Genomic DNA, 18,308 nt, shown 5'->3' with positions numbered 1-18,308 from the left:
TTTGAATTTCAAAATTTAGAAAAAAAGAGAATAACATTTATGCTTAATTAATTAGAATTTAGATTTTTTGCTTAGAAAATGGAGAATTTTATATTAATATTATTCTTTAATTTCTCTTTCAAGAAATATCACACATGATATTTATTGATAGAAACATAAATATATATAACGTATAGCACTTTTAAGATGTGTAGTTCCTTCTCGTATCCAGAGATGGTAGCACATGTTTTTCGCGAGAGTTTATATTTAACTACATAAAATGTTTTTTTCGTAAAAGAGATGTGCATATGTATATACATAAGAAATGTATAATTTGTGTACATTTTTTCTTAGCAGAAATATTAAATAAAATAATGAAAAAGGTAAATTAGTGAAAGAGAATATTCATACAATTCATCTTTTGACTAAATAAACATTTTATCTTATATATTTATCTATTAAATATTGTATAAGATTTATATTTTTATTTACTATTATTTTTATGGCTGGTTTATAAATTATTCTCGATGATGATCCTACAGACATTACAAAATTTTTTTTTATGATTTTCGACATGTAAAAATATTTTTAATTCATAATTTTATTACGAAAAATAGAAATTTAGTTTATATTATTATTATCTATTACTTTTATATATCTCACATCTAGCTTTATCTCTCTATTTTAAAATTCATACTTTTCTAATCGAAAAAATTACAGTTATTGTGCATCAAACTTTATCATTGTAAGATTTATTTCAACTTTATTAACAAAGAATGTGTGCCGCCTGTGACAAAGAATGCTAGCGGAGGTAGAACCTCGGGAACTTCGTAAGATCCTTTATGATCTAAGGTCCACGAAGTGGCTGTGTTCTGCGCGATAACCGTTTCTAATCTACTTTTCGCGCCTTCGTGGTGCTCGGAGACATCTCTTTGCGAGGGTTAATGGAATTAAAGTTCAGTCTCGGAATGCGGTTTTCCACATAGACCACGATAAGACTAATTGATACGCTCTCCCGAATGAAGCGTTGCTCGCAAAGTCGATTCGTTTAACTGACGATCTTTCAAGTCTTCTGAAAAGGCAAAGGAAAATCTTTTCCAAACAATTCCAAGGTTCTTTTTCATCCATTCAATATCTTATTTTTCATGATCTAAATTTGATTGATTGTTCTTTTTAAGCTGTATAGTTCCAATTATAACATAAAAAACAAAATTTAAATTGATGATAGTGATTTAACGCGATTTTTCTGCGTAAAAAATGTAATCTCGATAAATTTAGTCAAAGAAAATGTACAAATTATGATATTTTTGCTATTATATTTTATGATTTTTTTATTTAAATTAATGGAACAAGAAATATGAATTTATATAGAGAGTAAGGGTTAAGTGGTTATTAACTGATATTGTTACAAGCGGCTTTACACCAGTCATCACGAGCACTTGCAGAATGAAGAGATACATTATGTCTTCTCCTGCGCTTCTCTATCTTAAGAAGAAGCGCGGTCTTTGTGCTCGAAACAACGTTCGCTGTCACTCTCAGCTATTCACTCGCTACCGCGTGAGAGTTGCGAAGTTTGCCTGAAAGTTTTACCGAAAGTCAGCAGGCCGAGTGACGCCCGTAAGAAACTGCTGCGAAGCTTGGGAGTGAGTGGAATCGATTATTATACACAAGCAGCCCAACAATCTACGGAAATTTCTCAATACGGAATTTTGTTGCAGTGCGAAATTTAATTCGTAATTGAATTTTGATTGATGTGAAATTCAAACACTTTTAATTGTTTTTTATAGATTTATGACACTAACATTAATAACACTTTTATGTATTACATTTTTTTCTCTGTAGATAATAAATATTTTTTTATAATTATTTTTACACAAAGTTAGAGAGATTGGTTAAAGTTAAAAAAAATACTTAAATGAAAAAATGTAATTTTATAATTAAAATAAAACAACATAATTATTTCATTTCTTTTCTGTTAATTATTAATAATAATTTTTGTTAATTAATAGTAATAATTTGTTTAAAAAATACATCACAGAATAGAACTCCTATTAATAAAAAAATGTTAATAAATTGTATCATCATATTTTGATGTAATACGTAAACAGTTATAACACAGTTTAAAGCTTTACAATAAGATTATATTGTGAACAGATTGAAAGGGCGTGACTATTCTTTAAGATTTCGATGTTACTCTTACATGGAAAATAGCGAACGTATGTAAGGTTGGAATGCGTTTTCTTCCTGTCGATAAATTGTCGGGATTCCTGTTATTCCCTTTTCGTCAAGAAGTTTTCATTCGATGCAAGAAGTGTAGGCGAAATATTTGTAAGCAAACTTAAGCGATACATCTCTTTTCGCTTACTATCACGTTTATTTAATTATTATCTTGCCATTATATTAGATGATGCACAAATTAAAAATAAAATAATCTTCATACATTAAAAAATCTAGGCAATGTGTATATCGAACATAAATATAAAATGCAATTTCTTTTAATATTCAAAAAATAAAATGATTACAAACAAAATTATAAAAAGATACTATTCTCGTTTAACAGTTATTGTGAAATTATTAAAATTATCTACAAATTATCTACAGTATGATAATTTACTTTTTTACTCTCTTTTGATTAAAATATAGATGTTCATGTAATTATTCTCTTTTATTGAGAAACAGACTATTTCGTTAGAAAATAATATTATTTTATTCATACAAATTTTGTGCATATAAATCAATTATGTCCGAAAATGAATAAGATTTTAGAAAATTACGAAATGTCGCTTTGGTCTCTTATTTCTATGATTATTCACGAAATGAATTCTCACTTCTGTTTTAGCCTCGTTCATCGATGTGACCCTCTGCATCGTCAGCCACGTCGTTTAAACACCTGCGGGTATTTGTTCAGGACGAACGGCAGCGCGAGTTCGCTAATTGACCGGTTTCGACTTATTAGAGTGTCTGCGGCGCATTTTAAAACTGGATTAACTGTGCTCTGCGCCTTCACCCGCCTTGTTCGATGTGGTCTTTCTTCTGGAACACTATTCATCAGGTAAGTCCTTCGTAATGAAATCGGCAAATTTGCCTTCATTTGGATGAAAATCGCGGAAGAAAGTAGGCTTGGTTATAATTAAAAGATAGGTGAGCGTGTCCAAATTTAACGTCTCTCCTTTCAATTAATCGAATGCCAGATTTGATTATTTGATTCTCATTAGGTTTTTTAAGTTTGATATTTATATGTTTCTTGAAGAAATCAGCATCTCTTATTTATACTTTTGTGTAAAATGATTTTTAATAATTATATTCTTGATCACACGCGAAAGCATTAAATGTTAACGTATAAGTCGTAAATTGCAATATGGGATATCGTTTGCAAGGAGGAAAATCGTTAGCGCAATGTCGAAATATCACGTTTGATGTGATAAATCTGATGCGATATTGAGTTGCAAGTTGTCTCTCACAAAATATTAATTAGATCGCGAGATAACTCACCTATGAGCACGAGGGGATTAATTACCCGCGAAAACCACGTTTCCCGTGTCTTCTTGGTATTTCGCGTTCCGAAACACGCACCGTTACCGCGCGGTCCTTTGTCGACATAGAAACGCCTGAGGCCTGTTGAACCACGTGTATATACACAATAGAGAGAGAGAGAGAGAGAGAGAGAGAGGGAGGAAGGAAGGGAGAGAGAAACAGAGAGAGGGGGCGGATGAAAACGAGTGAGGAGGGAGTCTCTCAATCAGACGTTGAATTGGGGCGCGTGTCGCGTGAACGAAATCCACATCGATCAACTCAATTAACTAATTGCCCCGCAGGTCTCCCGCTTACCTCCCGTGTTACTCCGTCCTCATCATCCTCAGTCTCTCTTATTCGCAGCCACTTCAGAGGAAGCCAGGTGAATTCCGTCGAATTTTGCCACGCGCTCTCTTACGCCGCGTTTTCTGCTTCGATCGCGTTTTGCCGAGCTCAAAATATGCCATGGCTGCCAATTGACAGCGGAGTTTATTGGTCAACAGTGATTCGCATCGACGAACCTTTCCTACTATGTTATTCCGAGGCGGATATGGAAAGCGACGGATTGAAGCTCGTTTTATTTGCCCATACATTCGTTACATGTTTCACTGCTCGATTCTTTCTAACGCGTTACGGTATTGATATGCAATGTGTTACAAAAGTACTGCGGAGCAATTATAGAATAAGAAAAATCGATAAAGAGAATCATGAGTCCTCGTTAGAATTCATAATTTACGCCAAAGAATTTTCAGGAGATAAAACATTAATTTTATTAATTAAATTATTATGCTATATAATAGATTTGTTCGCGGAATCATGGGGTTTTACCTTTTTTTTTAAAGAAAACTTTTATTTTTGTGGAAGTATTAAATATATAATAATTTTTTTGACAGACTTAATGAGTTAATATCTTTGTACTCTACATATTTCAACCTTAAATATTTAATTTATTTTGTATTTAGCGACTGTAAACATAGTTATTTCCTTTTTTTCAATTATTGTCTTTTTTAAAGTAATAACTAGGAGGATATTATCTGTTCCATCGTATTTTGAAATCAATTTGAAATAGATTTGCCGATGGTGTTAACGTAACTATACGCATAACAGGAGGCTACGTGAAAAATAAAGTATGACGAGGCGCAGAAAGTCGATAAAAATTTGATCGACGTTCTTACGGTCCGCTTACGGCACTATCATCTTCATAGCATCCTTTATTTCGTACTCACGAACACGTGAATATCTCAAAATCGTTTTTGGCTCGGGGCGACATAAAGCTCTTGTCAGCACTGGAGAAATATGATTTTATCTTGAACAAATAACGCGCGTCTAAGACGATGATGAGGACATCCCTGAAATTTAATTTTCTAAAGTTCTTCAATTTTCAACGTTAAAAATAACTTCATAATTATGACTCATTTTAAATTTTTGCCGAAAGGCAAATCAAAGTGTAAAAAAGTTTGTTTATTTTGAAATTTATCGCACAGTTTTTTTACAAAACAAAAGCTATGCAATAAAGGGATGATAAAAATTATGAAAATTATTAAATTGTGATATATAACTAATAATAATTGTATATACAATATTTATATTTTTATACTGTTTTATCTTAAAATTTTACAGATAGAAGAAAATTTAAAAATTTCAAGATTCTGGATTAATTGCATACAATTATTTTTAATTTTATTCTTATTTGTGTAACTATATATGATTCTGTGTGTATGTGTTAAACGTATCATGTGTGAATAAAATATAGTTACACAAATAAGAATAAGACTAAAAATAATTTTATATAAAATTACTCTAGAGAATTTGTAAATTTTTTTAAATTTTCTTCTATCTGTAAAATTTTAAGATAAAACTGTATAAAATTGTAAAAATTGTATAATATATATATACTACTAAATTTAAATTCTCTTCTCTCTATTTCTCTTATTCTCTCATTTCGTATTATGCAAATCCGCGGGATGAGTGCGAACCTTTGGCTGAAGGATGCAGTACAGTTGGGCGATGTCATAGCTTAGGACGATTTTGTATGAGCTACCACGAGGGGTCACTTCTGGGACGTAAATCCCCGAATAGTGATTGGCAAGTTCCCGGCGATCTCATGGGATATATCATCAGGTGCAGACGGTCACGACTGCGACAGTTTCAGTCTAGGAAGTCTTTTCTTCGCGACTACTTATTGTGAATACCGATTTCTTGTGAATCGTCTGCTCTGCTTCACAAGAAATTGCGAATTTTACATGTATATTCGATAAAACTCTTATTAATTTAATAAAATATTGGAATAGCGCAAGAAACTGTGAAGATTTTAGAAATTTATTAATCTATATTTTTTTATAAATCTAATCTCTTTATCGCTTAAAAATATTATAACATTCCTATATAAAGGAAAAATAAAGAAGAATAAATAGATAACAGAAAAGTATATTTTTCTATCAATTTTTTAATGCAAAACAATATATGCATCTATTTTGCTATATCGATAGCGGATAGAATTTTGAAATATATCGGTTAAAACATAGATTCTTTTTTATCTTTTTCAAATTTTTAGAAAAATGGGTTTAGAGTTTATTTTGTTATATTAAATCTTTTAATTCATAAATATATTTAATAATGCATGAAATGTTAAAATAAGCCCTTTTATAATAGATAATAGGAATTTCACTTCCAATTAGGAACATATTATTATCGACTAATGCTGCCCGATTATATTTTGCTCATTTTGATTCCTATTCTTATCCAACATTTTGATAGAAAAGAGTAAGGGGAAAAAAACATTTCTTCGAGCGTGTGAAGATCTCATGCGATCATCAGTTATTGTTCCGCGGATGAGATTGTGGGAAGAAATATTGCGCTAGAATAGTGTAACGCAACTGACAACTTGCTATCTTAAAAGAACACGTGTGCACGTATAGTCTATTTTCCACGCCAGACTGTTCCAACAGTTATAATCCTCGAGAATGCAATGAGAGATTACGAATAAGATAATCGAATCAGTATATTTGATAATTATATAATTACTTTAATATTAATGATACGTTTTCTAGACCATTCATCTCTTAAAATATGCATGATTGATCAATTTTTTAAATAGCATATATATATAAAGTTTTAATCGATAAATTAATCATTAACGATACACATATTGTTATATCGAATTAATATCAGGAATTATCATATAATTAATTGGTTATTGTCATTAAATATGACATTTTAAGAAGCGTAATAAATGTAATAAAAGCACGGGAAAAAATGCAATAAAAAGCACGCAAAGTACATATTGTAGCACGTATCAATATCGTGTGTTAAATTATCACTTCTACATATCGCGATGCATATGTATCATCCTCTCACAAGCTATTGAATATAATAATAGAGATATACAAGTCGCAAAAATCGTTTATAGCAGTTGTGTTAATTTAATTAGTTCTGCAAACATGACAATTGCTACGTTGTATTTGACGTGACATTTATTAACACGTTTAAAGTATTTATATATGAATCTTCGTGTACAAAATATTAAATTTATCGTTTAATCTGTAATTTATGTACTCTTTTAAATTGAGTTTTTCTTAATGTTATAAATGTAACAAGTAAAATTACGAATCTATTTTGGTAATGAAATTAATTATTTATACATGCAATACAAACAAGTATCTAAAGATTTCAAATATGCTATATATAAAGATCTTAAATATGTCTGTAAAACAATTATATGCGTGTTCAAATTCAGCGCGTCGCTAAAAATATTTTATAATTAAGCTTTATATTTTGAGTCTTTAAGTCTTTGTCAAAGCAGCTGTTTAAAATTAAGTGAATAAGGTTCCATAATATTCTCAATATTTAATCCGCTAAAACGTATTTACGTTCAGTACGCAGTATCGACTTAATTAAGCTACTGTTCAGTATTTTGCTCCAAAGGACTGCCGATTGCAAATTATCACGAGAAATCGCGTTATCACAAGCGTTGGGTAAATCATACGATCGCGTAGAAAATTCGATTAGGTCGACGTCAAATCGAAAGGCAAACGACTGGGAATGATTTGTTGCACAAACGAACCGCTCATTCGACGGTTCTATTAAAACTAGTGGAAACGCGCGGTCCGATAAACTTTAGAAGCAAGCAAAAATTCTGCCGGAGGTTTCGACCGATCAAATCGATAATCACCGGCACTGCATTGAAAGGCAAATTAATAGTCGACAGGGAGTGAGATGTGCACGAACGAGGGAAACGGGCAACTATTAACCCCTTGCTTTCCATACTGGCAGTAGGTCGACAGTCACTTCCGCTTGTTTTTTTTTCGTGTAATTGGGTTGAACGATAAAACATGATGCATGCATGAAAGTCTGCATAAATCAGTATAGTCGAAAAAAATGCAATATGAAACATTTGTTATATTTGGTGAGAAATACTTGGAGGATGACAGAATTAAAACGAGCGATATTTGCATGGATTTTAAGGATAATTGGATACGAATGGAGAAATGCATCCGATAAAATGTTAAATTTTAATTATTAGTCGTTTAGTGCATAAAATAATATGTGGATAATATGACTGTTTTTGAAATGAGAGGATTCTGCACGTGCTTCATACGACACAATTCTTCGACTATTCTTTAACGATGATAAAACATGGTGATTACAACTATTTTCTAAAGACAAATAATTATTAAATCTCTGTTTATCATATGTTGCATAATGACAATATTTTTTTATTATTATTTCTTCCTTCAATCGCATATCTGCATTTAATATCTTTTTACAGACAATACGAAAAAAGGTATGATTAAAAAAGAGGAGCGTATGAAAGATGAAATGAAAAAAATAAGTAAATTTTTCACAATAGCCATTCGTTACTCGCACGAGGGTTGTGCTTTCGGTCGCGGGTCACGCGGAGGCGAGGAAGTGGAGCAAGTAGTGAAGGAGCGCGGGTGGTCGGCCTTCCTCGCGTGAGGATCACGCTAGTTTTTCTCGCTCGCCCGTGTTCGCGCTAGCGCGAATGTTAATGTTAGCGCTACCGCGAGCGAGCGAGCGAGCGAGCAGGCGAGCAGGCCGCGATCGGAGGCGGGTACGCGGTCGTGGCGGTCCCTTCTCCGCTTCGCGGCTAGCACGCTACGTGGGGATGGCGCAAGCGCACTATCCTCTCCGTTCCCCTGTCGTCGTTACCATCGCCACGACCGCCACCATCACCACCACCGCCTTCGTCGTCGCTGCTGCTGCTGCTGCTGCTGCCGTTGCCGCCGCCGCCGCCGCCGCCGCCGCCGCCGCAGCCGCCGCCGCCGCCGCCGCCGCCGCCGCCGCCGCCGCCGCCGCCGCCGCCGCCGCCGCCACCACCGCCACCGCCGCCGCCGCCGCCGCCGCCGCCGCCGCCGCCGCCGCCGCCGCCGCCGCCGCCGCCGCCGCTGCCGCCGCCACCGCCGCCGCCGTATGCCCCTCTCCCCGCGATGCCCCTTCCCCCCGCCCCGCGCCGAGAGCGCAGTGTCGCGTCGAACCTCTCGCAGAGCGCGTCGCACGTCCAAGTACCGGCCGCCGCCCGTCATCAGTAGTCGCCGTACCGCGCAGCCACGTAACCTCTCACCTTCTCCTTAGTTTTTAGTAGTCGGTAGTGTGAGGAGAGTGCGGAGAAAGAAAGAGAGAGAGAAAGAGAGAGAGAGAGAGCGAAAGGGAAGGAGAAAGCAATCGGCGAAGAGACAAGGGAAGAGTAATATCGGAGTCAAGAGAGCGAGCGAGAGGTCGACAGCCTTTTTCCCTCGTGTACACTCTATTTAGTCGTCGTCGTCATCATCCTCGTACTCGTCATCCTCGTCGTTGTCGTCGTCACCTTCACCGCCGTCGCTGTCATCGTCGTTGTCATCGTCGTTATTCGGCGCGACGAGCGCGGGTATCCTCCGGCCCGCAAAATCCGTTCGCACATCTCCTTTTCGCCGTCAATAATCGCGCTCTCATTGTAGTGCCGCGCGCGATTATCAACATCTCCGTAATCCGCGGAGTGAACGAAAGATAAGTGGAGCGAGAGAAGGGGAAGACGGAAGGAAAGACGTAGTCGCGAGAGGAAGAGTTTCCGAAAGGCAGCGGGAGAATCACCGGCGACGAGCAAGTTCTCGAGAAAATCTTGTGTGCGCGTCGTTGTGTGACAGCACCCCTTCACGCACGTCACGAGCATCACCGCGGCTCGACGAGGCTCGCCGCTGCCGTCGGCGACGAGGACACAACCGTCCGCGACTGCGGTAACAACGTCAACGTCAACAACAACAACAACAACGACTAGCGCGACAACTGTAGTGGACAGCATCGCTCCGGACGGATACGCAGAGCAAACCTCGACGAGCACCGTCGCTTCCACACCGGGCACGCGAGAATCTCGCGACGACGACGACGACAACGAGTAATCGTGCGCCGCGCGTCGCTATGGAGTCCCAGAATCAGGAGATCGTAGCAAGTGGCTCACCCGCCGAGGTGCCGAACGATCCAGGGTACGGAGAAAGAGAGAAAACACGAGAGAGAATGCGGGAGGTTGTCACCGTCCACCACGTGAACGGCGCGGCCTCCGTTTAAAACTCCCAGACAACCCCGAAATGTTTCACTACATCGACCATCAACGATCGACCACACGAGAGAGAACGGATAGAGAGGGAGGGAGGGAGGGAGGGAGAGAAAGAGAGGGAGAATGAGAGAAAGAGCGGGTGCAAGAGAAGATGTGTGCATGCATGAATGCGTGGGTGAGTGTGAAAGGAGAAAGAGGATGGACGAGAGGGGGGAAAATGGAGCACGTTCGTTCTCAGTGCGTTGATATGATGCCGCGCGACGTTCGTTCGTTCTCGGGGAAATCTTGTGTTTTCTGTTATCCTGTTTCGTGTTAGTGCCGGTTTTGACGTCGGTCGCTTCCTAAAACGGATCGGTACTCTTGCCTCGTGGCCTCGACCTGACCGGTCACCGTCGACGACGCGGATGCCGCCGTGGATCACGCATGGTGTTTATGTTTGCCGGGCGCATGAATATGCGTACCTCTCCTCGGACCGGTGGCGCCTTCTTTCAATGTTTGGTACTCCCTCTCCCCCGCATACTGCTTGGGGGCGGTTGCGGGGATAGGGGTGGGGAAGAGGGTCAGATGAATGGAAAAGAAGGAGGAGAGAGGTTGAGGAGATGCCGCCACCTTCGAATCTGCCGCCAGCCGTCACACTTCACAGGCGCGAAAGAACGCGAAATTCTGGAATACGTACACATGTGAAGACACATGGAATACACCGTGGAATACACCACGTCTTGGCCACGTGGTAGATCGAAATCTCTTTCAACGAAATCACGCGTGTATCTGTCACGTGATTGCTCCGAAAGACGCGACAGATGCTCCACTCCCCTTCTGAGCAATGTGCAGTGATCTTGTATTGAACGAGATTTAAAAGTTGCCGTCTTAATTATTCTTATATATTTGAAATGATGCGTAGTTTCGTTTAGATTTAGTTGTGGTTGATTAATTAATTATGTTCATGTCGAATAGATTCTATTCGTTAGATTGTTCTGGTTTAACATATTTTCTGATAGCTCTTTAATGTTTGAGGCAATGTGATAGTTTCATTCAATTTTGATTGTGCTTGGCGTATGATAAAATCATACTTTTGATTATAATTTTACTTTTGATTGTGGAATAACAAGTTGATTGGATATTGCTTAGATTGCACTGTGGTTCATCCTAGTCTTGAAAGTTTGAAAGATGTGACAATTCCGTTTAGTTTCGTTCATGATTATTGAATTAATCAAACTATATTACTATTATTAACGCGAGATATCGATCAGTATTCATTCTATACTTGATTTGATGTTTATTCGGTGGCGTTATATTTTTGATTATCAATTTGATTGAATCATACTTTTATTCTACATACTGACGATCGTGAAATAATAAACAATTCGAATTTTCTTCTCCGGAAATTGCCTTAATGTGTTGTTATCCGTTCAATTGCTTTTCACATAACGAGAAATTATGAATCTTTAATTTTGTGATGAACATTTCGCCATTTATTTTATTTTTAATAATGCTGAAAAAATACAATAATCTCTATTTATGTTCAATTTGAATCATATTTAATATACAGAATATATTTACCAGAAGAAAATTATAAATGTATAATTTATTGAGTACACATATTCAAATTTTTTAAGATCATATTTCTTAAATATTTAAACTACGTTTGGCGCGATTTTAAAGTCAGCAGTAATATCCAACTGTAGTATGTATCATTGATGTATTAAATTAAAGATTAATTCTGGAACTGATTATATTGATAAGAAAATAGGCAAAATTGTTGATACAATTCATGCAACTTTTAAGAATCATGATATAATGTTAATTGAAAAAAAAAATGTTTTGAATAAAATTTGACGTTTATTTTCCGAATCGATATTAAATGTATTCTGAAACATGAATACATCTCCATAAAGTGATTCCAATGAAAACTGTATGGTATTGAAAAGTCTTTAATCACGTGTTTAAATTTTACAAAGAAAATTAAAGTATTGGAATTTTGATACTTTCTTTAAATGAATGCATAAACATATTTATGATTTATATAATGTCTGACTATAAAATATCTGATTAGATTTTTTTAATAATATGATGATAGTCTGCTTTAAATTCAATGATATCGAAATTAAATGTAGTTTATCTTGATTCATTTATCTTGTCGATAGATATATAATGCCAAACATACAATCAACATAAAATAATTACATAACAACCGAGATATTGATAATTTATTTTTATTCAAAGAGAAAATAATAATATTGAATGATATTAATATAAAACTTTATGATTTTCACATTGAAACAATCTCCAATATGATAACCAGTTCCAGATTTAACTTTCGCTGATTAGGAGCTAGAAAACAGTAGCCTACTTTGATTCCTCCAATTCGGAAGATCTATATGGATAGCTGGATGGCGATAGAACTAGGGAGAAGGCGGGGGAAGAAGAGGTAGCAGGAGGGAAGGGGGAGGAGAATACGCGTGGGAGGAAGATGGCTATATTGCGGCCTCGGAAAATCGATGTTCAAATGCACCACCACGTGATTACGTCCACAAAGCGGGAGCGTTATCTCGGCGTGTAATAATGCGAGGCGCGATTATTTACGACGACGATGATGAAGAGCGAGCAGGAATGGGAAGGGGAGGAAGGGGGGTTTCTCGTTCGTGAGATGGAAGAGGGAGGGGATCATGAATGAAAAGGATGGGAGGTCGTTTCCTTATCGACGCGCGCTGACGGATACTTAAGCCAGCTAATTAATGACGCGTACGTGGATCGATTATGGTCATTGCCGAGAACTTCCCCACTTATACGGGAAGTGCGATTCGCTTCCTCCAAGATCGGCGATTACACCAGCCGGTGGCGATCTTTTCCGATCGGCCAGTTTATTTACAAACCCAATTGTGCCGCGTTCATGCGGCCTATCTAAAAAGTCCAAGTGCCGTCGTTTTTTTATCGTTGATGACCTTGATAGCAAAAGGTTTCTATCTAAAATTCTTTTCATGGCGCTAAAATTATCGTAAAACTTGGCAAACGCACGTTGTGCTCAGTCGTAGAAATTATTAGTCTCAATCATCATGTATATTATTTATTTATCGATCTTCATAACGATGCCCTATAATAATTAGCACTCATTAGTTTTTCCATGTTGGATTAGTGATTGATGAGCGATTGTTCACGTTAAGCTCTTTTTCGATAGAGAAATTTTAAACGAATTAATATTATTATTAATTTCCTGTTATTGTTCAATTTTTTGTTATATTCAAAGATTTAAGAATTAAAATTTTTTTAAATAATCATAAAATTTGTTTCACTCTAAAAATTTAAAAAAAGATGCGAAAATTCTAAACTGTAAAATATGGATTCTTTACTCTGATAATTTTTCAAACTTTGCAACTGTGGTAAAAGATAAGTAAATTAGTAAAGTTTTCACCTAGAACATTATGAATATTACATTGCTTAGATCTAATTCTATATTCTAATATTTTTTATTTATATATTCGTTTATTTTAATAACCTATTTCGAAAGAGTATAAGATATTGATAGATAGCATTGTACGTTATCTAACAGCACAAAATCGAGATGGAAGGAACTTTCATTGTTCCGGAAAAGAAAATAGCAAAGATTTGGTTGATGGATTAGTGGATTGATTCATTGGTGGATGTGTGAGGGAGAACGTATACGAGGAAAAGAAGGATATGGAACGCAGGTACCGGTTCGAGGAAGAGAAATGCGTTTTGGCCGCGATCGGAAGATCCGGTCTTCGGGCGCGCCGTGATCGAAACGTGTTCGCGAGGAAAGACGAAACGAGGGTGTTGTTCGATTGTTGGTTGATGTGTGGTGACACCTGCTGCCGAGGGCGGGAGACTGCGCAGGGGGTCGCAAAGTAGTACCGGAAGTTACCCTCTGCTGGCAGTCTCCCCGCATCCGCTTCCTCTTCCGCCGATGACCCGCGACCGGATGGCGAGCCTGATGGAATCGTCTTTCTTTTCTAGGAAAATGTTCATCGGCGGCCTGTCTTGGCAGACCAGTCCAGGTATGTGACAGACACGTAATAGAGATCGAATCATGTCGATTTGACAATTCTGTACGATGGATGCCAGTGGCGGCGATGGCATCCACCGTTCGGTCAAGAACGAATCCCGTTTTGCAAGAGCGCGAGTCTGACTGTTGCAGATATTATTTCCTTCTATACGTCTTCGATTATTATTTACCAACTTATACATAGACTTCCGTTTTTCTCGCGATGTGCTGAGTATCATTGAAGAATATCGTTATTGACAAGTTGAAAAGCGGCTTTTTTATAAGGACGCCATTAACGACAACTTAACTAACGGACTTTGATGACTGAATTCTTCTTTGAAAGTTTGAGTTTATTATATGTTGCGCTTTTCAAACTTTAATTATTATATTCAATAATTAAATTGATTAAATTTAAAATTAACAATTAAAATTACGTTAAAAGAAGTAAAAGCAATTTTACATCAGTTAAACAAGAAAATATTTGTTTATATTTAAATGGAAACAATTTACTGAAACATTTTAAAATAGTTTCATATTAAAATAATTTATAATTAAATTTTTCATTAAATTTTTACCAAGAAAATACCAAAGATTTGAAAATTCCTCTTTATTTTATAACAGAGAATAATGCCTCATATATCATCTCTTAAAAATAATTTTTTATGAAAAATATATTTATAGCAGTATATATAACAATTTTATCATCACATTGCGAAATACTGTTTTGAAATAGTCCATTATTTTTTAGAAAATAAAAAGTAACGTAAAAAATTAGGATTATTTATAAAAAAAATATTTTTAAAAAATAGTAGCGAATGTTTCAGTTGCGGTAAAAATTTTGGCAGTGATTTAAAAATTATTTTACACTAACACTATTTTATAATTTGATACGTCCTCTTTTATTCCATGGCGAATAATATTGTTGAAAAATGTCATCAAAAAGTTGGAAAGAGTATGCTTTCTAAAACTTTAGGAAATATCAAATTTTTATATTTTTTACTATTTTACAACATGACGTATTTCTTTATTTTGTGTCATAAAGTGCGTTGAGAGTTATATATTTACCTCTATAAAATACCTTTTTGTTTAAAAAGAGAAATATATATGAAAAAATGAATTTAATGTCAAATTTTACGCGTTACGTAACGACGACTATATTTTTATAAATTTACACAATTTTGTAAAGACTATTATCTACGTTTATACATTTGGAATCTTAAACAAAGATAGGCTCCTTTTTATTATATCTGCATTATATCTTTCTGCGATACAAAACATTTGGAAAGAAATGTTTTTTTTGACGCTTAAGAAGAAAGAATAATGAGAAAACTTGAGTGATAGAACTAGATCTGTCCTGCATAAGATGTATCTTTAAAGAAATGAAAAACATATATGAAAAATTAATGTCAATCTTTATTATATAATATCACTTACATATATTTTTGCAAATTTATTAAGTTTAAAAACTAAAGATGATGCGACTTTTTGACACAATTGTGATGTTCCAAAATATAAATAGTTTTATATAAATACTATTTATATAAATACTATCTTTTTACATATTATTTATATGCTTTTTATATGGGTCTCTTAAAATATACAGAAATATATGGTAAAAAGTATATTTTGAGAAAGCTATGTAAAAATGTGTGATGAGGAAAATAGAATATATTCGAATCTTTCTTTCTCTACCTCTGTTCTATAATATGCGATTAAATTTTATTACATTGGCACAATAATAATACATATACGATACGTCACTTTATAATACCTCGCCGAGGAAACACATTACGAAATAAACGAACAGAGATGCTCACGGTTGTATTTTGCGGAATACTTATTACGGTCATGTATTAGCGTCGGTTTTTTCGCGATATCTAATCAGATCGACTTAATGATGCCCGCGTGCTAATCTTATTCACTTTCGTTACCTGTACATTCGCATTCATTAAGGGTGTTGCCGACGATCTCTCAGTAAGATTGATTATATTTTGTCATGATAATATTTATAACGTTTTATATGTGGAAGTTTATTGAATTAAATTAAAATATATAAACAAAAGATGATTGTTGTATAACAAAAAATATATTTATAATATATTCGTATAAAAATATATCTATAATATATTCGTATAATATATTGTATAAAGCATATTATTATTATTAATATTGTTTAAATAGAGGAGGATAAATATTTATTATCATTGCTAGTATTATTAAAGGGGAAGGACAATAAATATTATTATTATTATTATTATTATTATATATAATTATATTATTATTATATAATAATTAATAACATATAATATATCTTTATGTGTATATGTGCTGTGAGATATAATTATTATATATGTAGGATTATGTAATACATAGTATACGATTTTGTCTCGCAATTATGTCGCTAGTTTTTGTTCCAATATTCTTCAGTAACGAGTTCTTTCAAGTATAGCTAAAAGAATGGAAGAGTGCGAGGAGCGAACTCATTAGCGTTATTTGCCATTGTTGCATAAGTCGTGCCTCTATCTCGCATGTTTCTTGCCATCCCACTCGCTTCTCGCTTCGCTTTTCGCACCACAATTCGCTTTCTTCGCAAGCCATTTACAGAATGTAGACAAATAACTTTTATAAACTTCGTAGAAACGCCGGTACATGTAAGCTTTCGAGCAAAATATAGAGTCCGTGAAATCCCATGTTGACGTTCTAGGACGATAAAAGCTACTCATGTAACATGAACTCGTAAATTAACTTTCGTTAAACTTACACTCCTGCTGTTATGTTTCAAATGGGTTTATTAATACTAAATTGCATGAAAATGAGGTAATCAATATTCTCTCATCAGATTTTCTGGCGCAAAATAGAGTTTACACGGAACCTCTGTTACATTTTCAAAGTTATTTGTATTGAGAAAGGATTAAGTTGCTTGTGCATTATATTGTCTACGCATTCATGAAGTTTGTAAAATATCTATTTACATTTTACATAATTGGAGCATGTATATGTGAAGTTCTTATTTTCGTACTTTTCTGGTATTTTTAATGAACTCAGTTTAAGCGTACAAGTATATGACTAATATATTCCATTTAAAAAGTACACACATTTAAAAGTCATTATAAATTTTATGATGTTTATTTAAAAGTTTAAAATTAAAATTTTTCTAAAGCAAATTTTTTAAGCCACAAGAAGTATAAATGTTTTTCAGAGATATTAACTATAATTGCGATTTTCATACAAGTGAAACCTTAATAAATCATGATTCTTCTCTCTTGATTTATATAATAAGAGAAATTTAATACATAATAAGAGCGAAAGTGTATAGATAAACTGTACATGTTTTTTTACACATTTTTTTACATGATACGATACCCGATCTAGAAAAGCAATAACTGATGAAATAACATTTTTCTTTGCGTGTTTGCTACTATGACTCGACTGCGTGCTGCTGATATTATTCGAGATGAATAGTTGTCGATCAAATTATTTGCAACGTTCAACAACATTGAATATTCTTGTAAAGTGTATCAGTAATGATAATTATGTATAATTTAACTGTATTATTTTATTTATATGATTCTAATTAGCTTATTTTTATTAATGGAAAATTTTCTTATTTAACACAATATACATTTTTTAAAATATATTGCTGAATTTGCTCGGATATATAGGAATATGATATAAAGTTTATTATTTTATGATAGATTAATTCACGAATGATTCTAAACAATTCAGATTATTCTATCTACATTTATTATGTAATCTCCTGATTTATAATACAATACCCTTCCTCAATGTGTGATTGATTTTATATTAAATTACCAGAGATATTCATTCATAGATAAATCGGAAATAATACCGCGATTAATTAATTATACAGCGTTAATGTGATTGTTACTAAAATTATTTAACTATTAATGCGATAGGAGCTTACAAGCATGCGTCAGTTTACGCCTGATTTTCGATATACATTTGTCTTATTCGGGCATTTATGGAAATTAAATATTAAGTTATTATGTAACTTTTGATCGAAAACACATACTCTGCAATTCATGACTGCTCATATAAGCGTGTTTCCTAACAAGCGCTACGACATCTTTGGCGATTCAAACATTAGACTAACGCTTTGGGACCAGTCCAGAGGTTGTGGAAACAATGTACACTACTCGGAGCTTACAAGCATGCGTCAGTTTACGCCTGATTTTCGTCACTCTCACCGAGAGTTAATGTACGAGGTTTACAACAGCTGAGAAATTGTGGCACAAATACAAACGTGCC

The 18,308-nt window shown here is 34.9% G+C and overlaps 1 protein-coding gene across 5 annotated transcripts in view; it reads left to right on the top strand.

The window, feature by feature from the left end:
- The window catches only part of Rbp6 (RNA-binding protein 6), a 620,420-nt gene that overhangs the window by 17,643 nt on the left and 584,469 nt on the right, over positions 1 to 18,308 (top strand). For 2 of the 5 annotated variants that reach the window (XM_083081663.1, XM_083081657.1), the window contains exons 1-2: positions 8,956 to 9,968; positions 14,012 to 14,052. In XM_083081663.1, coding sequence (XP_082937789.1) covers positions 9,904 to 9,968; positions 14,012 to 14,052 — 106 coding nt within the window. In that variant the 5' untranslated portion in view covers positions 8,956 to 9,903. Of the gene's footprint in view, positions 1 to 2,818; positions 3,032 to 8,955; positions 9,969 to 14,011; positions 14,053 to 18,308 lie in introns of those variants that run through there. The other 3 variants (XM_083081664.1, XM_083081659.1, XM_083081660.1) reach the window with 2 other exon arrangements.

This window comes from Camponotus vicinus, unplaced genomic scaffold (assembly GCF_025532165.1).
Source record: "Camponotus vicinus isolate PSW18456_S1 unplaced genomic scaffold, iyCamVici1.0 SCAF_11, whole genome shotgun sequence".
NCBI classification, from domain to species: Eukaryota; Metazoa; Arthropoda; class Insecta; order Hymenoptera; family Formicidae; genus Camponotus; species Camponotus vicinus.
The sequence above is the reverse complement of the archived record's forward strand: the minus strand, read 5'-3'. Positions and strand labels throughout refer to the sequence as shown.